The sequence below is a fragment of the Coregonus clupeaformis genome, chromosome 1 (assembly GCF_020615455.1).
Source record: "Coregonus clupeaformis isolate EN_2021a chromosome 1, ASM2061545v1, whole genome shotgun sequence".
Lineage (NCBI taxonomy): Eukaryota > Metazoa > Chordata > Actinopteri > Salmoniformes > Salmonidae > Coregonus > Coregonus clupeaformis.
In genome coordinates, this window is record NC_059192.1 from 7,930,626 (window position 1) to 7,953,136 (window position 22,511).

At 44.1% G+C, this 22,511-nt stretch overlaps 1 protein-coding gene across 1 annotated transcript in view; it reads right to left on the minus strand.

The window, feature by feature from the left end:
- Positions 1–861: 861 nt before the first annotated feature.
- LOC121582370 (growth arrest-specific protein 7) overlaps positions 862–22,511 on the minus strand; it is a 121,538-nt gene continuing 99,888 nt past the window's right edge. Inside the window, exons 11-14 of the mRNA XM_041898146.1 lie at positions 15,437–15,560; positions 1,605–1,684; positions 1,268–1,366; positions 862–1,145 (exon numbers count right to left, since the gene is read on the minus strand). Coding sequence (XP_041754080.1) covers positions 1,032–1,145; positions 1,268–1,366; positions 1,605–1,684; positions 15,437–15,560 — 417 coding nt within the window. The 3' untranslated portion in view covers positions 862–1,031. The remainder of the gene's footprint in view (positions 1,146–1,267; positions 1,367–1,604; positions 1,685–15,436; positions 15,561–22,511) is intronic.

Genomic DNA, 22,511 nt, shown 5'->3' on the forward strand with positions numbered 1-22,511 from the left:
ACTTTAAGGAAAATGTTTTTAGATATTTTGTATTTATTTTTTATGTTTAGCTCACATAATATAATTTTAAACAGCTGCATTACAGTGTCTGTAATAGAATGTGGCAAAAAACGAATGTAGACATTAATAAATGCATTTCTCTTTATTTGCTACAATGGTGTGGAAATGCGAAGATGGAGGTACGGTGGCTTCAACACAGCGCCCCCTATCAGTCATCGAGTGTATATATAAATCATTGGTAGCAATGGGAGGGAGTCAGTTGGATGTCCAGTGGGAGCAAAGAAACATGTACTGTCTCAGGGTTTTTCCTTTTAAGTCCCAACCAATGTCCCTACATAGAGCAGTGTCAAACATTTCAAAGCATTATTTTATCTTGTTTCACATAACAACAATCATAATGTCAGTGAGATTGTTGTCCAGTTGATTTCAGACATACGATTTTATCCATCCTAGATATTGTTTTGTAATACAGTTCATACTACTGATGATAACCAAGATCACTTTTATTACATCATGTTTGCATTCTCCATCTTAACTTGTATGTAAAAAAAAAAAAAAAGATGAAAGATAAAGATTGATGCTTGGTTATAAAGCATTAATAGACAAAGTTTTAAGATCTACACAGGGAGGTGAAAAAAAAGTTTGTGTTCACATTTTACTCTCATTCTGCTTCCAAAGAGTTTGACCAAGTAAAGTTATGCTGCAGTAGTCATGGCATTTTGTAACTAGGCGCTAAATTCTAACCTGAATTCTCACTCACTCTCTCTCTCTCTCTCTCTCTATGTCTCTCTCTCTCTCTGTCTCTCTCTCTGTCTCTGTCTCTCTCTCTGTCTCTGTCTCTGTCTCTGTCTCTTTCTCTGTCTCTCTCTCTCTCTCTCTCTCTCTCTCTCTCTCTCTCTCTCTCTCTCTCTGGTGTCTGTGAAGTGAGTCATCCAGATTTCTCAGGATGTCCATAATATCTCAAAGTTCACTTGTAAGCCCCCGTAAAGCTCGTGGATCCGTGTGTGTGTGACCCCTGGGAACCAGGTGTGTTATATCTCAATGTCCACAGGCCTGATGTCTCCTGTCTTCTGATCCTGGACCCAGAGCTCTCTGTCTCTAGCTGGGTCCACACTCTGCAACAGCTGGTCCACAGGCTCCATCGTCTGCAGGGACACGTGGAAAAAACAGTCAATACCCTGTGTGTGTGTGTGTAGCTCTGACCATACACAGAAAAACAAGGCATTGAGTGCCCTCTACTGATAATACGAGGTGGCGCTTGACTTACACTCTGGTTAAACATGTCCGTCTCATGCCGCAAGGTGGTGTACTGACACAGATGCTGTCGTATCATCTCCACCCTCTCTACCTCCAGCCTCTCCAACTCCTGAAGGACAGAAGGGATTGAAGGGAACGTGGTTTTAGATTACACGATTCAGATTCATCCTTTCTGTAGTTAGCCAGCCTCACCGATAGCCAGCCTCACCGATAGCCAGCCTCACCGATAGCCAGCCTCACTGTTCCTGAAGACTAGAACCCAGGCTAACAAAGCAATACGTTACATTACAGATTCACCATAAATAAAAGGAGAAACAACTAAGGAGAATATGAAAAGAGAGTCTTACCAGGCTTGTGGTCACCATCTCCTCAAACCATTTGGACTGTGACTGGTTGTAAAGGTCGACACAGCGCATCAGGTCGTCTCCTGGTAGAGAGAAAACACTGTTTAGACAAAGCTTATCTTTGATTTGGACACTGACTGCACCTTTCTTTCCTCTGGGTTTATGAAACTTGAAACGGTTGTTCAATAACTTCTCAACATTTGATCTTTTACATGTACATTTAAAGTCATTTAGCAGACACTCAACTTACAATTATTGCATTCATCTTAAGATATCTAGATGGGCCAACAACACATCACGATAGTACTTTTATCAAGTACATTTACCATCAACCAAGTACACTACATGACCAAAAGTATGTGGACATCTGCTCGTCAAACATCTCATTCCAAAATCATGGGCATTAGTATCGAGTTGTTCCCCACTTTGCTGCTATAACAGCCTCCACTCTTCTGAGAAGGCTTTCCACTAGATGTTGGATCATTGCTGCAGTGACTTGCTTCCATTCAGCCACAAGAGCATTAATGAGGTCAGGCACTGATGTTGGACGATTAGGCCTGGTTCGCAGTCGGCGTTCCAATTCATCCCAAAGGTAAAACATTTCTGTATGGACCTTGCTTTGTGCACGGGGGCATTATCATGCTGAAACAAGAAAGGGCCTTCCACAAACTGTTGCCACAAATTTAGAAGCACAGAATGGTCTAGAATGTCATTGTATGCTATAGCATTAAGATTTTCCTTCACTGGAATTAAGGGGCCTAGCCCGAACCATGAAAAATAGCCCCATACAATAATTCCTCCTCCACCAAACTTTACAGTTGGCACTATGCATTTGGGCAGGAAGTGTTCTCCTGGCATCCGTCAAACCCAGATTCGTCCGTCGGACTGCCAGATGGTGAAGCATGATTAATCACTCCAGAGAACGTGTTTCCAATGCTCCAGAGTCCAATGGCGGCGAGCTTTACACCACTCCAGCCGACGCTTGGCATTGCGCATGGTGATCTTAGGCTTGTGTGCAGCTGCTCGGCCATGGAAACCCATTTCATGAAGCTCCCGACGAACAGTTCTTGTGCTGACGTTGCTTCCAGAGGCAGCTTGGAACTCGGTAGTGAGTGTTGCAACCGAGGACAGACGATTTTTATGCGCTACGCGCTTCAGCACTCGGCGGTCCCATTCTGTGAGCTTGTGTGGCCTACCACTTTGTGGCTGAGCTGTTCTTCACAATAACAGCACTTACAGTTGACTGGGACAGCTCTAGCAGGGCAGAATTTTATGAACTGACTTGTTGGAAAGGTGGCATCCTATGACGGTGCGACGTTGAAAGTCACTGAGCTCTTCAGTAAGGCCATTCTACTGCCAATGTTTGTCTATGTAGATTGCATGGCTGTGTGTTCAATTTTATACACCTGTCAGCAACGGGTGTGGCTGAAATAGCAGAGTCCACTAATTTGAAGGGGTGTCCACATACTTTTGAATATATAGTGTATTTATCAGCAAAGTCAGTGCAAGTCCTTACTCCCTCTCATTGCATGTTAACACCAACAAAAGCTCACAAGTGGATAACTAAGTGGATAACTAAATGTCTAACTAAGTGGATAACTCAGTGGATAACTAAATGGATAACTAAATGGATTACTAAATGGATAACTAAGTGGATAACTAAATGGATAACTAAGTGGATAACTAAATGGATAACTAAATGGATAACTAAGTGGATAACTAAATTGATTACTAAGTGGATAACTAAGTGGATAACTAAATTGATTACTAAGTGGATAACTAAATGGATAACTAAGTGGATAAGTAAATGGATTACTAAGTGGATAACTAAGTGGATAACTAAATGGATAACTCAGTGGATAACTAAATGGATAACTAAATGGATAACTAAGTGGATAACTAAGTGGATAACTAAATTGATTACTAAGTGGATAACTAAGTGGATAACTAAATTGATTACTAAGTGGATAACTAAGTGGATAACTAAATGGATAACTAAGTGGATAAGTAAATGGATTACTAAGTGGATAAGTAAGTGGATAACTAAATGTCTAACTAAGTGGATAACTCAGTGGATAACTAAATGGATAACTAAATGGATTACTAAATGGATAATTAAATGGATAACTAAGTGGATAACTAAATGGATAACTAAGTGGATAACTAAATGGATAACTAAATGGATAACTAAGTGGATAACTAAATTGATTACTAAGTGGATAACTAAGTGGATAACTAAATTGATTACTAAGTGGATAACTAAGTGGATAACTAAATGGATAACTAAGTGGATAAGTAAATGGATTACTAAGTGGATAACTAAGTGGATAACTAAATGGATAACTCAGTGGATAACTAAATGGATAACTAAATGGATAACTAAATGGATAACTAAGTGGATAACTAAGTGGATAACTAAATTGATTACTAAGTGGATAACTAAGTGGATAACTAAATTGATTACTAAGTGGATAACTAAGTGGATAACTAAATGGATAACTAAGTGGATAAGTAAATTGATTACTAAGTGGATAAGTAAGTGGATAACTAAGTGGATGACTAAATGGATAACTAAATGGATAACTAAGTGGATAACTAAATGGATAACTAAGTGGATAACTAAATGGATAACTAAGTGGATAACTAAGTGGATAACTAAGTGGATGACTAAATGGATAACTAAGTGGATAACAAAGTGGATAACTAAATGGATTACTAAGTGGATAACTAAATGGATAACTAAGTGGATGACTAAGTGGATAACTAAATGGATAACTAAGTGGATAACTAAGTGGATAACTAAGTGGATGACTAAATGGATAACTAAATGGATAACTAAGTGGATAACTAAATGGATAACTAAGTGGATAACTAAGTGGATAATTAAGTGGATGACTAAATGGATAACTAAGTGGATAACTAAGTGGATAACTAAATGGATAACTAAGTGGATAACTAAATTGATTACTAAGTGGATAACTAAATGGATAACTAAATGTTTAACTAAGTGGATAACTAAATGGATAACTAAGTGAATAACTAGATGGATAGCTAGGTGGATAACTAAGTGGATAACTAAATGGATAACTAAGTGGATGACTAAGTGGATGACTACATGGATAACTAAGTGGATAACTAAGTGGATAACTAAATGGATAACTAAGTGGATAACTAAGTGGATAACTAAGTGGATGACTAAATGGATAACTAAATGGATAACTAAGTGGATAACTAAATGGATAACTAAGTGGATAACTAAGTGGATAACTAAGTGGATGACTAAATGGATAACTAAATGGATAACTAAGTGGATAACTAAATGGATGACTAAGTGGATAACTAAGTGGATAACTAAGTGGATAACTAAATTGATAACTAAGTGGATAACTAAATTGATTACTAAGTGGATAACTAAATGGATAACTAAATGTTTAACTAAGTGGATAACTAAATGGATAACTAAGTGAATAACTAGATGGATAGCTAGGTGGATAACTAAGTGGATAACTAAGTGGATAACTAAATGGATAACTAGGTGGATAACTAAGTGGATAACTAAGTGGATAACTAGGTGGATAGCTAAGTGGATAACTAAATGGATAACTAAGTGGATAACTAAGTGGATAATTAAGTGGTTAACTAAATGGATAACTAAGTGGATAACTAGGTGGATAACTAAGTGGATAACTAGGTGAATAAGTAAGGCTCACATAACGACCTACTATAAGATTTCAGTAGAATGTTTAAGTCTTGTAGATGATCAGATATGGATAATAATGTTGAGTGTAAGTCTTAATCAGATAGTTAAATATTGATAATCTAATACACATTTCAGTCTGACACATTCCCATTAGCCTACAGGGTAATACATACTGACAAAAACATGTTTGTAGCCTAACGTATCATACTCATACAATAACATCAGATAGATACTTCTAAAATGACACTGATATGACACTAAACTCCTCTGTTTCATAATTTATTGCCTGAGACACAGAGATTATCCTAAAATGCATGTTTAAACCTATTACCCAACACAGTGTTTCATTCCCTTAAGTATGTATTTGGAGAAATACAGTACACTGTGTTTAATGAATTGTCTTTAGTCAGGGTAGATAACACGGGAGACGGGGAGGGATAGCCTTGGCTAGCAGACGTGTTGTCTGTTGGGCCGCTCTCTCTGTCTCCTTCACACCACTGTCATAGCTGGCACACTATCATCATCACCAACAACTGATGCCGTTTTTCACACAGACGGCGTAAGCAAGAAGAAGGCGTGCGTGTGTGCACGAGTGTGAGTGTGTGTGTGTGTATGTGTGTGCGTGTGTTTTTGTTAGCTGTTTTTGTAATTTTATCACTGACTTACTGTATTAATCAACATTACTGTAGAATGCACAGTAAAATACTGTACATTTGTTTATATCCTTGCCTGTTATAATGACATTTCTGTAATTTCAATAATAAAACACTGTAAAATGCAAAGTAAAATACTCGAAATGTGTTTTACACTATTAATTATGGTGCATTGTGGGAAAATGTTGAGGGAAGGGAAAGAGTCTCTTGCTAATTAACATATTTGGGGACGTGCCTTGTAAGGGTGTAACGATCCCGGCAGTCTGAGTCGGGTCCTGTCTGTGGACTAGTGTTTATGTTCGTGATCTCCAGTTTCCCGAGGGTTCTGGAACGCTCCGGGGAGCTCTCTTGAGTTCCGCACCTGCATCCCATCAGCAATCTGCACACCTGGTCCTGATCATCACCCTTCTTAGGCTCTGGCCTAACATCCATTCCCTGCCGGATCGTTAGCCATAAACAGTATGTTTTGCCAGCGTAACAGCCTCAGAGTACTAGCGTTAGTTTTGTTGTTTTTGCACCTTGTTGACCTGCCTTGTACTTACCTCCGTTTGTTCTGTCTACAGTCATTCTCCCGGAACCTTCACCCAACCCCTGCCGTGCCATCAGTTCATCTGCTACTTCACCACCACCTACTCATCTCCGCCACCCGCTCCGTCTACTGGACTATTCTGCATCTTTATCTGTAAATAAACACTCTCATTCGTTCAACTCACCTTGTCCTGGTCTGCTTCTGGGTTCGGTCTTAGAGAACCGTGACAGAACGATCCGGCCATTAATGAACCCAGCGGACCTGGACTCTGTTCGCCATGCCATTACCCATCAGGAGAAGATGTTGGGCCATCATAGCACGGTACTACAGGAGATCGCGTTGTCAGTTCGGAACCTTTCTACCGGTCTGACGGAGGTCCAGAACCAACGCAATGTTCGGTGGAGGATCCACTACCGGTTTCACCCATCTCGCCTGCCGCTTCTGGAGCGGTGTCCTTCCGTGAGCCCAAGGTTCCGACGCCGGATAAATATGAGGGGGAGCTGGGAAGATGCCGTTCCTTCCTTATGCAGTGTGGATTAGTGTTCGATCTACAGCCCTACTCTTATGCCACAGACAAGGCTAGGATAGCCTTTGTGATTGAGTTGCTGCGTGGTCGAGCGCTGGAGTGGGCTTCAGCCGTTTGGGAACGACAGGATCCCTGCATGGCTTCATACCAGGGGTTCACGGCCGAGATAAGGAAGCTCTTCGACCATTCCGTCCGAGGGAGGGACGCAGCTAGGCGCCTGTTTTCGCTTCGCCAAGGAACTCGCAGCGTGGCCGACTTCGTGATCGAGTTCAAGACGTTGGCTGTGGAGAGTGGGTGGAATGAGGAGTCTCTGCAAGCGGCCTTTTACCAGGGTCTGTCGGAGCAGCTCAAGGATGAGTTGATCTCCTATCCGGAGCCTAGTGACCTGGACAGCTTGGTAGCCTTGTCTATTCGGGTGGATAATCGAGTCCGAGAGCGAAGGAGGGAGAAGCAATGGGGTCCGTCCAATCGATCAGCTTCTCAGTTCCCAGTCGGGTCGGGTGGTGGACCAGAACACGTCGATCATTCTCCACCACAAAGGATTAGGGGAGAGGTTCTCTCTCCCGATTCTGAACCCATGCAAGTGGGGCGGCACGGGTTAACCAAGGAGGAGCGTCAACATAGACGTAAGACCAACTGTTGCCTCTACTGTGGTAGCTCGGGACATTACATCTCCACTTGTTCCCGGCGGTCGTCAAACTGCCCGGCTCGCTAAAGTTGGGAGGACTTTTAGCGAGCCAGTTTCAACCTCTCAGTACCTCTGTCAGACCCCGTTTCCCGGCTACCCTTGTGAACAGGAATCAGAGCTTAGCGATTAACGCTTTTGTCGATTCAGGGGCCGATGGAAGCTTTCTTGATGCCGAGTTGGTGGAACAGCTGGGGCTTTCCAAGGAGCAATTGCCGGAAGCCATTGAAGCGACCACTCTGAACGGCAGTAGTCTGGCACGTATCACGATGAGGACTGAACCGGTTAAGATGCTGTTGTCGGGGAATCATTCGGAGATGATTTCATTCTTCATTCTGCCGTCTTCCCATGTTCCTCTAGTCCTTGGATACCCCTGGCTGAAGGAACACAATCCCACGTTCGATTGGGTGACGGGCAAGGTAACGAGTTGGAGCCTTGATTGTCATGCTAACTGTCTCAAGACTGCCTGTCCCCATTCGGTTCCCAGTCAGGTGATTGAGGCTAAACCCCCAGATTTGTCCCTGGTTCCCGAGACATATCACGATTTGGGGGAAGTGTTCAGTAAGCAGAAGGCTCTGTCACTCCCTCCCCACCGACCATATGATTGTGCCATCAACCTGTTCCCTGGAGCTGTCTACCCCAAGGGAAGGTTATACAGTATCTCCCGCCCTGAACGTGAGGCTTTGGAGACCTACATCAAGGAGTCCCTAGCTGCTGGTCTCGTTCGTCCCTCGTCATCACCCCTGGGGGCAGGATTCTTCTTTGTGGGTAAGAAGGATGGCTCTCTTCGACCGTGTATTGATTATCGGGGGTTGAATGACATCACGGTCAAGAACAAGTATCCCCTGCCCTTGATGAGTTCTGCCTTCGACTCCTTACAGGGTGCTACGGTGTTCACCAAGCTAGACCTACGCAATGCGTATCACATGGTCCGGATCAGAGAGGGAGACGAGTGGTTGACGGGGTTCAATACACCGATGGGTCACTTCGAGTATCAGGTGATGCCGTTTGGACTGACCAATGCTCCAGCGGTATTCCAGAGTATGGTGAACGACGTCCTGAGAGATATGATCGGTCTCTTTGTGTTTGTTTACCTGGATGACATTCTGATCTTCTCGAAGGAACCTTCCGACCACGTCCAGCATGTCCGGCAGGTTCTGCAGCGATTGTTGGAGAATCGCCTGTTCGTGAAGGCCGAGAAGTGCGAGTTTCACGCCCACACGACATCCTTTCTCGGGTACATCATCTCCAGGGGAGAGATTAGGATGGACCAGGAGAAGGTTAGAGCGGTTCTGGAATGGGCCCAGCCCGGTACGAGATTGCAGCTCCAGAGATTTTTTGGGGTTTGCGAATTTCTACCGCAGATTCATCCGGGATTACAGCCGTGTGGCCGCTCCGTTAACGGCCTTGACTTCCAGTATCAGGAGCTTCAAGTGGAATCCGGAGGCGGATCGAGCGTTTCTGGATTTGAAGAGGCGATTCACCAACGCACCGATTCTCTCTCAACCGGACACGGCCCGTCAGTTCGTCGTTGAAGTGGACGCGTCTGATGTGGGAGTTGGCGCCATCCTGTCGCAGCGATGCTCCACGGACAGTAAACTCCATCCCTGCGCCTACTACTCTCGTCGCCTTTCGCCTGCGGAGAGGAATTACGATGTGGGTAACCGGGAGCTTCTCGCGGTGAAACTTGCCTTGGAGGAGTGGCGCCACTGGTTGGAGGGGGCGGAGCAGCCGTTTATTGTCTGGACTGACCACAAGAATCTTGCTTACGTGCAATCGGCTAGACGTCTCAACTCCCGTCAGGCCAGGTGGTCGTTGTTTTTCGGACGATTCCATTTTTTCCCTGACGTTCCGACCTGGATCTAAGAACGGCAAGGCGGACGCCTTGTCTCGGATGTTCTCCAAGACGGAGGAGAGTGGGTCCAAGACCGAGACAATTCTCCCCGGAACTGCGTCGTGGGAGCTGTTAGGTGGAAGATTGAGGAGGAGGTGATGGCGGCTCTTCGGACGCAGCCCGGTCCCGGTAACGGTCCACCCGGTCGGTTGTTTGTGCCTGAGTCGGTTCGTCCTGCGGTCCTCAAATGGTCCCACGCCAGCAAGATGGCTTGTCACCCTGGCGTGGCTCGGACGATGGCGTTTCTTCGCAGACGTTTTTGGTGGCCTGCCATGGCCGAGGATACTCGGGGTTATGTTGCTGCCTGTCCAGTGTGTGCGCAGAATAAGAGTACCAATCGGCCCAGCTCTGGACTACTTCACCCCCTTCCTATTCCCCGGCGACCATGGTCGCATCTGGCCCCTGGACTTTGTCACTGGGTTGCCCGCTTCTGAGGGGAACACGGTCGTTCTGACTATCGTGGACAGATTCAGCAAGTTCGCCCACTTTGTGCCAATTGCCAAGCTTCCCTCTGCCTCGGAGACGTCCGAGATCCTGGTTAGGGAGGTTTTCAGGGTCCACGGGTTGCCCAGTGATATCGTTTCCGACCGTGGCCCTCAGTTTACCTCTGCTGTCTGGAAGTCCTTCTGTTTGGCCATTGGAGCTACAGTCAGTCTCACATCTGGTTTTCACCCCCAATCTAATGGTCAGGCGGAGAGAGCCAACCAGAAGATGGAATCCACGCTACGCTGCCTGGCCTCTTCCAACCCCACCTCCTGGGTCTCTCAGTTGCCTTGGGTTGAGTATGCCCACAATACTCTCCCTACATCTGCCACTGGGATGTCTCCCTTCCAGTGCCTGTATGGCTACCAACCTCCCTTGTTCCCTTCTCAGGAGAAGGAGCTCTCAGTGCCTTCTGTTCAGGTCCATATTCGTCGTTGCCACCGGACCTGGCATCGGGCCAGAAAAGCACTCCTTAGAGTTTCGGACCGGTATCAGCTCCAGGCGAATCGTCGCCGGATCCCCGCTCCCACCTACACCATCGGAGATAGGGTCTGGTTGGCCACACGGGATCTTCCTTTACGGACTGAGTCTAGGAAGTTGTTACCGAAGTTCATTGGTCCGTTTGTGGTGGAGAAGGTGATCAATCCGGTGGCAGTTCGACTCAAACTCCCGAGGACGCTCAGAGTCCATCCCACCTTTCATGTCTCCTGCCTCAAGCCTGTTTTCCTCAGTCCTCTGTTGCCTCCTCCGCCTCCTCCTCCTCCTCCTCGGATGATCGGAGGTGGTCCTGCCTACACGGTGCGACGCATCATGGATTCCAGACGGCGGGGCCGGGGTTTCCAGTATCTCGTGGACTGGGAGGGGTATGGTCCTGAAGAGAGGAGTTGGATTCCGCGGCGACAGGTCCTAGATGCTGACCTCATCAGTGACTTCTACCGCCTCCATCCTGGCGCTCCGGGAGTCCGCCCGGTGGCGTTCGTCGGAGGGGGGTACTGTAACGATCCCGGCAGTCTGAGTCGGGTCCTGTCTGTGGACTAGTGTTTATGTTCGTGATCTCCAGTTTCCCGAGGGTTCTGGAACGCTCCGGGGAGCTCTCTTGAGTTCCGCACCTGCATCCCATCAGCAATCTGCACACCTGGTCCTGATCATCACCCTTCTTAGGCTCTGGCCTAACATCCATTCCCTGCCGGATCGTTAGCCATAAACAGTATGTTTTGCCAGCGTAACAGCCTCAGAGTACTAGCGTTAGTTTTGTTGTTTTTGCACCTTGTTGACCTGCCTTGTACTTACCTCCGTTTGTTCTGTCTACAGTCATTCTCCCGGAACCTTCACCCAACCCCTGCCGTGCCATCAGTTCATCTGCTACTTCACCACCACCTACTCATCTCCGCCACCCGCTCCGTCTACTGGACTATTCTGCATCTTTATCTGTAAATAAACACTCTCATTCGTTCAACTCACCTTGTCCTGGTCTGCTTCTGGGTTCGGTCTTAGAGAACCGTGACAAAGGGGCTATATTTGTTGCACCCATAAGTGAGAATGCTGTACCCCAGCAGAATACGGTAATATACTGTATTTTAGGAATTCTACAAACCTTGTCCTGAAACTCTACAGTAACTTACTGGCCAATTGCTGTAATTCAGAATACAGTACCATGCTGCATTTTTGGAGTGCCAAAAAATTATTGAACACTTGTGGTTGCATGGTATTGTTGTTTCTAACTCATTAACATATTTTGAGGCGTGCCTTGTAAGTGGCTATATTTCTTGCACCAATTAGTGAGAGTTCTGTTCCAATTTAAGTGACATATGGAAGTGGTTCCCTAACAATTACATTTATATAGGAGACCGATCAGACTGGCAGCAAGTCTCCAACCTTTAATGGTTGAGTGTTTAGCCATATCCTTTTGATCTCTGTAGTCACTGTCAGTTTAGAAGTCTTTGTTAAGGCCTAAAGTGCAAGTGATATAAAACACCAAATATCAGTTGGTATGCTGTAATATACAGTATAATTCAATTTTCACTATTAGCAATCGCTGATTTTATCTTCAATACAATTCAACAATAAAGTACTGTATTGCTGGTTTGCTATATATTTACTTGAGCATACTGTAAATTCGGGTGCATTGTGGAGAAAAATTGTGGGAGGAGAAAGAATCCGTGGCTCAATAACATATTTTATGGCGTGCCTTGTAAGTGGCTATATGGTGCACCTGTTGGTAAGATTCCAGTACCAATTTAAGTGATATGTGGTAGTAGTTCACTAACAATTAAATGTATATAGGGAACAGATCAGAGTCGTAGCAGGTCTTAGATCGGTGGGAGTGAGCTTTTTGGAAAGAGTGGATTCCTGCTTTTTATCTGACCCATACATTGTGTCAAGCTGGGGTAAAGGACAAACTGGTTACATCTGTGAAAGTTTCGAGAAGTGGAATTGTTTATGTTTTTTGTGCATCCTCCGCAGAGAGGAAGTGGGCGCTTCGCGTTGCATGGCTCGGAGCTCAACCTGTGGCGTGCTTTGCTCTCCGGAACAGGACGCCACTTAAATGGGTGATTAGTGAGGTAGTGTTGAGTGTAGAGGTGGATCAAATGAAAAATAATATTTCTGGTGTTTGTGACGCCTGCCGTTTGGTGAGACGTAGACCCGGTGGCAATGGCGAGACTGAGAATAGCCTGTCTGGTCTTGTTGAGCTTTGACACAGAGTTTCTACCTGATAAGGTCAGGATAGGTTATGTTTGCTATTCTGTGAGGGCCTATGTTCCGAACCCGCTATGGTGCTTTAGGTGCCAAGGATTCGGCCATGTTGCAGCAGTGTGTAGAAGGGAGATCCCACAATGTGAGAAATGTGCATAGTCTGAAGGGAGTGTATAGTTGGGATAGAGAAAGCGCTGTGTGTCAACAGTGGGTGCATCCATGCAGCTGGGGATCCCAAGTGCCCTGTGAGAGAGAGACAGGTTGAGATTGCCAGAGTTCGAGTGGGGCAGAAAGTTTCCTATGCTGAGGCAGTGAAGAGAATAGAGGATAGCCCAAGGGTGAGGGGTTTAACTGGGAGCCCCCCAGTGAGTAGGCCTGAAGAGAGAGATCCAGAGAGGATGAGTTTTATAGCCACGGTGATCAACTGCACTGCACTGATGGAGCGGAAATCACAGAAGATAAATGTGGTAGTTGCAGCAGCAGATAAATAATTTTGAGTGAGAGATTTTAGTGCAGAAGATCTACGAGAAGTATTGAGAGAAGGGGTTCCATCCTCCCAGGCCGACGGCCAGATGTAGGGTATTTTAGGGCCAAAGTAGTGGGATGGGGGATTATGGGGGATTGTGTAGAGGTGCAGGGTTAGATAGTGTATAGGTGCAGGGTTAGATAGTGTATAGGTACAGGGTTAGATAGTGTAGAGGTACAGGGTTAGATAGTGTAGAGGTACAGGGTTAGATAGTGTAGAGGTACAGGGTTATATAGTGTAGAGGTACAGGGTTAGATAGTGTATAGGTACAGGGTTAGATAGTGTATAGGTACAGGGTTAGATAGTGTATAGGTGCAGGGTTATATAGTGTAGAGGTACAGGGTTAGATAGTGTATAGGTACAGGGTTAGATAGTGTATAGGTGCAGGGTTAGATAGTGTATAGGTGCAGGGTTAGATAGTGTAGAGGTGCAGGGTTAGATAGTGTAGAGGTACAGGGTTAGATAGTGTAGAGGTACAGGGTTAGATAGTGTATAAGTGCAGGGTTAGATAGTGTAGAGGTGCAGGGTTAGATAGTGTATAGGTACAGGGTTAGATAGTGTAGAGGTACAGGGTTAGATAGTGTAGAGGTACAGGGTTAGATAGTGTAGAGGTACAGGGTTAGATAGTGTAGAGGTACAGGGTTAGATAGTGTAGAGGTACAGGGTTAGATAGTGTAGAGGTGCAGGGTTAGATGGTGTAGAGGTACAGGGTTAGATAGTGTAGAGGTGCAGGGTTAGATAGTGTAGAGGTGCAGGGTTATATAGTGTAGAGGTGCAGGGTTAGATAGTGTAGAGGTACAGGGTTAGATAGTGTATAGGTGCAGGGTTAGATAGTGTATAGGTACAGGGTTAGATGGTGTAGAGGTGCAGGGTTAGATGGTGTAGAGGTGCAGGGTTAGATAGTGTATAGGTACAGGGTTAGATAGTGTATAGGTGCAGGGTTAGATAGTGTAGAGGTGCAGGGTTAGATAGTGTAGAGGTACAGGGTTAGATAGTGTATAGGTGCAGGGTTAGATAGTGTATAGGTACAGGGTTAGATGGTGTAGAGGTGCAGGGTTAGATGGTGTAGAGGTACAGGGTTAGATAGTGTATAGGTGCAGGGTTATATAGTGTATAGGTACAGGGTTAGATAGTGTAGAGGTGCAGGGTTAGATAGTGTATAGGTACAGGGTTAGATAGTGTAGAGGTACAGGGTTAGATAGTGTAGAGGTGCAGGGTTAGATAGTGTATAGGTACAGGGTTAGATAGTGTAGAGGTGCAGGGTTAGATAGTGTAGAGGTGCAGGGTTATATAGTGTAGAGGTACAGGGTTAGATAGTGTAGAGGTGCAGGGTTAGATAGTGTAGAGGTACAGGGTTAGATAGTGTATAGGTACAGGGTTAGATAGTGTAGAGGTGCAGGGTTAGATAGTGTAGAGGTGCAGGGTTATATAGTGTATAGGTGCTAATAGCTCTATATTGAAAATGCTGTGATAAAAATAATAAAAGAGATTCAATTATTTTAAAATGTAAGTTCATTGTAATTTCTACACTTTCTACCTGGTTGAAGTACAAAGTATACATTTATTTTAAAAATATTTTTTATTTTATTTACTCAGACACAGATAGCAAAACCTCCCGCGACCCACCAGTTGAGAATCGCGACCCACCAGTTGAGAATTGCGACCCACCAGTTGAGAATTGCGACCCACCAGTTGAGAATCGCTGGTTTAGAATGTCTGTTTATCAACATTTACATTTACGTCATTTAGCAGACGCTCTTATCCAGAGTGACTTACAGTTAGTTCATACATTATTCTATTTTTTGTTTTTTTGTTTTTTTGTTTTTCATACTGGCCCCCCGTGGGAAACGAACCCACAACCCTGGCGTTGCAAACGCCATGCTCTACCAACTGAGCTACCTCCCTGTGGTCAAGTCATGAACAACTTTTTGTTTAAAGTTAGCTAGCTATACACTAGTCTCTCTTGGTCAGATTTGTGCTAGAATAACCTGTAATCTGTACAGATAAAATACTCAAGACTCCCAGATGGGAACGAAACAAGTGACACCAATATCAGTTATAACAAACATGTGAGTCTTTGACCCACTGGCTAACCCCACAGTGACCTTTGATGACCTTTGGTTTGACCTTTGACCCGGCTCTGACCTGCTTGTGTGGATTTCCGCCGGGCTTTCTTGATGTCCTCCTCGATCTTGTTGCTTAGTTTGATCTCCAGCTGCTGGGTTTTTACCTCCAGGTCCTTCTGTCTATCCGCCAGAGCCTTACGGGCCTAGAGGGATACATGCAGATCTTAAAGGCTGTTATAAGGTGTTATGAAGGCTTATAACTGCTGAGTCTTCCCCTCCAGGTCCTTCTGTCTGTCTGCTAGAGCCTTACGGGCCTATAGATGCATTCAGATGTTATAAAGGCTGTCATAAGGTTGTTATAATCTGTTATGAATGATTATAGGAAAGTACATACATACATATACAGCTGCGGAAAAAATTAAGAGACCAATGCAAAATTATCAGTTTCTCTGGTTTTACTATTTATAGGTATGTGTTTGGGTAAAAATTACATTTTTGTTTTATTCTATAAACTACTGACAACATTTCTCCCAAATTCCAAATAAAATATTGTCATTTAGAGCATTTATTTGCAGAAAATGACAACTGGTCAAAATAACAAAAAAGATGCAGACCTCGAATAATGCAAAGAAAATAAGTTCATGTTAATTTTTTAACAACACAATACTAATGTTTTAACTTAGGAAGAGTTCAGAAATCAATATTTGGTGGAATAACCCTGATTTTCAATCACAGCTTTCATGCGTCTTGGCATGCTCTCCACCAGTCTTTCACATTGATGTTGGGTGACTTTATGCCACTCCTGGCGCAAAAATTCAAGCAGCTCGGCTTTGTTTGATGGCTTGTGACCATCCATCTTCCTCTTGATCACATTCCAGAAGTTTTCAATGGGGTTCAGGTCAGGAGATTGGGCTGGCCATGACAGGGTCTTTATTTGGTAGTCCTCCATCCACACCTTGATTGACCTGGCTGTGTGGCATGGTGCATTGTCCTGCTGGAAAAACCAATCCTCAGAGTTGGGGAACAATGTCAGAGCAAAAGGAAGCAAGTTTTCTTCCAGGACAACCTTGTACGTGGCTTGATTCATGCGTCCTTCACAAAGACAAATCTGACCAATTCCAGCCTTGCTGAAGTACCCCCAGATCATCACTGATACTCCACCAAATTTCACAGTGGGTGCGAGACACTGTGGCTTTTAGGCCTCTCCAGGTCTCCGTCTAACCATTAGACGACCAGGTGTTGGGCAAAGCTGAAAATTGGACTCATCAGAGAAGATAACTTTACTCCAGTCCTCTACGGTCCAATTCTTATGTTTTTTTTGCAAACTTCAGCCTGGCTCTTCTTTGCTTCTCATTGATGAAGGGCTTTTTTCTAGCTTTGCACAACTTCAGCCCTGCCCTTAGGAGCCTGTTTCGAACCGTCCTCGCCGTGCACTTCACCCCAGCTGCCGTTTGCCATTATTTTTGTAGGTCACTTGATGTCATCCTACGGTTGTTGAGTGACATTCAAATGAGTTGGCGGTCATCCCGGTCAGTAGAGAGTCGTTTTCGCCCTCTGCCGGTCTGTAGCTTTGTTGTCCCCAATGTCTGCTGCTTGACCTTGTTCTTATGAACCGCGTCTGACGCTCGTAAAGCCAGAATTGAACCCTTCTTTTCCTCACTCAAAACTTTCCTTTTCAACTCTTTTGGCATGGTCAATAGTTATTTTTTGATTAATATTACTTTTGAGGTACTATTAGCAATGTTTTTGCCATCCAGCTGGTCCTATTGCAAGAGGATAGTGATGACCACAGCAGTGGTTTTAATACTTTTCCTCGTTAAATAAGATTTGGTTCAGATGATCACCTAATCAGTACCTAATTCAGTAGAATGAGGTGTGCCTGTGTTGGAATTCAACAGACACTGGAATGGAATAGCTGTCATACATGTAGAGATGCTGATTTAAGAATAATTTGCAGTGGTCTCTTAATTTTTTCCACAGCTGTATATACACATATACACATACATACACACACACACATACACACACATACATATATACATACATCCATACACACACATATCCTTTTTTGGACAGTACCAAAACAAATGATCTAATGATTCTGTCTCTTCGCAGCAAAATCTGCAGAGCTGGGAAGATTGTATCCCCCATATAAATAACATTCTATTGGTAGCAAGTATTGTATATAATAATTTCAATTGAAAAATTCTAAGTTTTGAATCCGGCATCATTTTGCGTATCAGTTCATAAACACTATGCCATGGAATCGTTACGTCAAAAATCTCTTCCCAACTATTGCAATCTATATGGGACGGCTGTCAATCCTTTGGTCCTTAAATGAAACTGATATACTTTTTTATTAATCACAGTTTTCTTTAACCAATTATGTTCTTTAATGCAAGGCCGACAGACAATTTCCTTACTTTTTCCCCCTTCCACTTTCCTTTTCCATTTTTGCGGTAATGCTGCAATTATTTGGTTGTTAATTTTGGGTAGAGCAGACATTTCCATGTTTTTGTTAGCTGCATGTGCGACATAACTCCACCAGTCCTACCGATAATATCATTTACGAAGATTATACCTTTTTTAAACATTTTGTAAAAAAATAATAATAATTTTTATCAATTAGTATATTTGAGTTTAACCACAATATCAACGAACCTACCAGGTACAACCCTAAATCCTTAAACATGGGTACCCTCATAGATATCATCCTTACCCTCTAAATACACCTCCGCTGTCTTCAACCAGGATCTCAGCGATCACTGCCTTATTGCCTGCGTCCATAACGGGTCCGCGGTCAAACGACCACCCCTCATCACTGTCAAACGCTCCCTAAAACACTTTAGCGAGAAGGCCTTTCTAATTGACCTGGCCCAGGTATCCTGGATGGATATAGATCTCATTCCGTCAGTAGAGGATGCCTGGTTGTTCTTTAAAAGTGCTTTCCTCTCAATCTTAAATAAGCATGCCACATTCAAAAAATACAGAACTAAGAACAGATATAGCCCCTGGTTCTCCTCAGACTTGACTGCCCTTGACCAGCACAAAAACATCCTGTGGCGTACTGCATTAGCATCAAATAGCCCCGCGATATGCAACTTTTCAGGGAAGTTAGTAACCAATATACACAAGCAGTCAGGAAAGCAAAGGCTAACTTTTTCAAACAGAAATTTGCATCCTGTAGCACTAACTCCAAAAAGTTTTGGGACACTGTAAAGTCCATGGAGAATAAGAGCACTTCCTCCCAGCTGCCCACTGCACTGAGGATAGGAAACACTATCACCACCGATAAATCTACAATAATCGAGAATATCAACAAGCATTTTGCTACGGCTGGCCATGCTTTCCACCTGGCTACCACTACCCCGGCCAACAACTCTGCACCCTCCGCTGCAACTTGCCCATGCCCCCCCCGCTTCTCCTTCACACAAATTCAGACAGCTGATGTTCTGAAAGAGCTGCAAAATCTGGACCCCTACAAATCAGCTGGGCTAGACAATCTGGACCCTTTCTTTCTAAAACTAGCCGCCGAAATTGTCGCAACCCCTATTACTAGCCTGTTCAACCTCTCTTTCAAAACGTCTGAGATCCCCAGAGATTGGAAAGCTGCCGCGGTCATCCCCCTCTTCAAAGGGGGTGACACTCTAGATCCAAACTGTTACAGACCTATATCCATCCTGCCCTGCCTTTCGAAAGTATTTGAAAGCCAAGTTAACAAACAGATCACCGACCATTTAGAATCCCACCGTACCTTCTCCGCTATGCAATCCGGTTTCCGAGCTGGTCATGGGTGCACTTCAGCCACGCTCAAGGTCCTAAACGATATTATAACCGCAATCGATAATAGACAGTACTGTGCAGCCGTCTTCATCGACCTGGCCAAGGCTTTCGACTCTGTCAACCACTGCATTCTTATTGGCAGACTAAATAGCCTTGGTTTCTCAAATGACTGCCTCGCCTGGTTCACCAACTACTTCTCAGATAGAGTTCTGTGTGTCAAATCGGAGGGCCTGTTGTCTGGACCTATGGCAGTCTCTATGGGGGTGCCACAGGGTTCAATTCTTGGGCCAACTCTTTTCTCCGTGTATATCAATGATGTCGATCTTGCTGCTGGTGACTCTCAGATCCACCTCTACGCAGACAACACCATTTTGTATAGATCTGGTCCTTTATTGGACACTGTATTAACAAACCTCCAAACGAGCTTCAATGCCATACAAGACTCTTTCAGTAGCCTCCAACTGCTCTTAAACACTAGTAAAACTGAATGCATGCTCTTCAATCGAACGCTGCTGGCACCCGCCCACCCGACTAGAATCACTACTCTCGACGGGTCTGACCTAGAGTATGTGGACAACTACAAATACCTAGGTGTCTGGTTAGACTGTAAACTCTCCTTCCAGACTCACATTAAGAATTTCCAATCCAAAGTTAAATCTAGAATCAGTTTCCTATTTCGCAACAAAGCCTCCTTCACTCATGCTGCCAAACATGCCCTCGTAAAACTGACTATCATACCGATCCTTGACTTCGGCGATGTCATTTACAAAATAGCCTCCAACACTCTACTCAGCAAATTGGATGTAGTCTATCACAGTGCCATCCGTTTTGTCTCCAAAGCCCCATACACTACCCACCACTGTGACCTGTACGCTCTTGTTGGCTGGTCCTCACTACATGTTCGTCGTCAAACCCACTGGCTCCAGGCCATCTATAAATCACTGCTAGGCAAATCCCCGCCTTATCTTAGCTCATTGGTCACCATAGCAGCACCCACCCGTAGTCTGCGCTCCAGCAGGTATATCTCACTGGTCATCCCCAAAGCAAACACCTCCTTTGGCCGCCATTCCTTCCAGTTCTCTGCTGCCAATGACTGGAACGAATTGCAAAAATCTCTGAAGCTGGAGACTCTTATCTCCCTCACTAACTTTAAGCATCAGTTGTCAGAGCACCTTACCGATCAAAGCACCTGTACACAGCCCATCTGAAATTAGCACACCCAACTACCTCATCCCTATATTGTTATTTATTTTGCTCTTTTGCATCCCAGTATCTCTATTTGCACATAATCTCTTGCACATAATCTCTAGCATTCCAGTGTTAATACTAATTGTAATTATTTTGCACTATAGCCTATTTATTGCCTTACCTCCATAACTTGCTACATTTGCACACACTGTATATATATTTTCTGTTGTATTTTTTTGACTTTGTTTTTTTACCCCATATGTAACTCTGTGTTGTTGTTTTTATCGCACTGCTTTGCTTTATCTTGGCCAGGTCGCAGTTGTAAATGAGAACTTGTTCTCAACTGGCTTACCTGGTTAAATAAAGGTGAAATAAAATAAATAAATAAAAAATATTTGTTGCATTATTTGTTCTGTCGTTTCTGGAGGATTAAATTGAAATTGCAACCAACTTTCTATGGCTTGGCAATATTTGTTTTAGAAATAGTGATATTTGGGAGATTATTTCCTTTTCAAATAACTTAAAGTGAGAGGTTGTAATCTGAATAAAGGGAAAAATGCCTTTCTTGAACATTGGGTGAGACAATCTTACTAATTTGCTAGAGAACCAGTTCGGATTTAAGTATAACTTTTGTACGACTGAATATTTTAGTGATAGGTCTAATGCTTTAATATTTAATAATTTCTGTCCTCCGAATTCATATTAATTATATAAATAGGCCCGTTTAATTTTGTCTGGCTTGCCGTTCCAAATAAAATGGAATATTTCTTTCTCATATAATTTAAAAAACTGTTCGCTAGACGTAGGCAAGACCACTATTACTTTCTATTAGCCACTTGTGTGAAATGCACGATGAATGTCTAGATGACTGATGGTGAGGAGATGACAGATCTGTGATGAATGTCTAGATGACTGATGGTGAGGAGATGACAGGTCTGTGATGAATGTCTAGATGACTGATGGTGAGGAGATGACAGGTCTGTGATGAATGTCTAGATGACTGACGGTGAGGAGATGACAGGTCTGTGATGAATGTCTAGATGACTGACGGTGAGGAGATGACAGGTCTGTGATGAATGTCTAGATGACTGACGGTGAGGAGATGACAGGTCTGTGATGAATGTCTAGATGACTGACGGTGAGGAGATGACAGGTCTGTGATGAATGTCTAGATGACTGATGGTGAGGAGATGACAGGTCTGTGATGAATGTCTAGATGACTGACGGTGAGGAGATGACAGGTCTGTGATGAATGTCTAGATGACTGATGGTGAGGGGATGACAGGTCTGTGATGAATGTCTAGATGACTGACGGTGAGGAGATGACAGGTCTGTGATGAATGTCTAGATGACTGACGGTGAGGAGATGACAGGTCTGTGATGAATGTCTAGATGACTGATGGTGAGGAGATGACAGGTCTGTGATGAATGTCTAGATGACTGACGGTGAGGAGATGACAGGTCTGTGATGAATGTCTAGATGACTGATGGTGAGGAGATGACAGGTCTGTGATGAATGTGTAGATGACTGACGGTGAGGAGATGACAGGTCTGTGATGAATGTCTAGATGACTGACGGTGAGGAGATGACAGGTCTGTGATGAATGTCTAGATGACTGACGGTGAGGAGATGACAGGTCTGTGATGAATGTCTAGATGACTGATGGTGAGGAGATGACAGGTCTGTGATGAATGTCTAGATGACTGATGGTGAGGAGATGACAGGTCTGTGATGAATGTCTAGATGACAGACAATGAGGAGATGACAGGTCTGTGATGAATGTCTAGATGACTGATGGTGAGGAGATGACAGGTCTGTGATGAATGTCTAGATGACTGATGGTGAGGAGATGACAGGTCTGTGATGAATGTCTAGATGACTGACGGTGAGGAGATGACAGGTCTGTGATGAATGTCTAGATGACTGACGGTGAGGAGATGACAGGTCTGTGATGAATGTCTAGATGACTAAGCGTAACCCTAGACGACTGATGATGAGGAGATGACAGGTCTGTGGAAGCTGAACGGATCAGTCCAATCATTATTTATAGACCGAGGATGTGGTAGTGTGTACGTGTGTGTTGACAGGAAACGGTCCTATACTTTGGGAGGAGTTGTGGAATTCTAATCACATCTGAGAAGATTCCTGAAATTCTACAGCTGCCAAGTGCAAGGACAGTTAT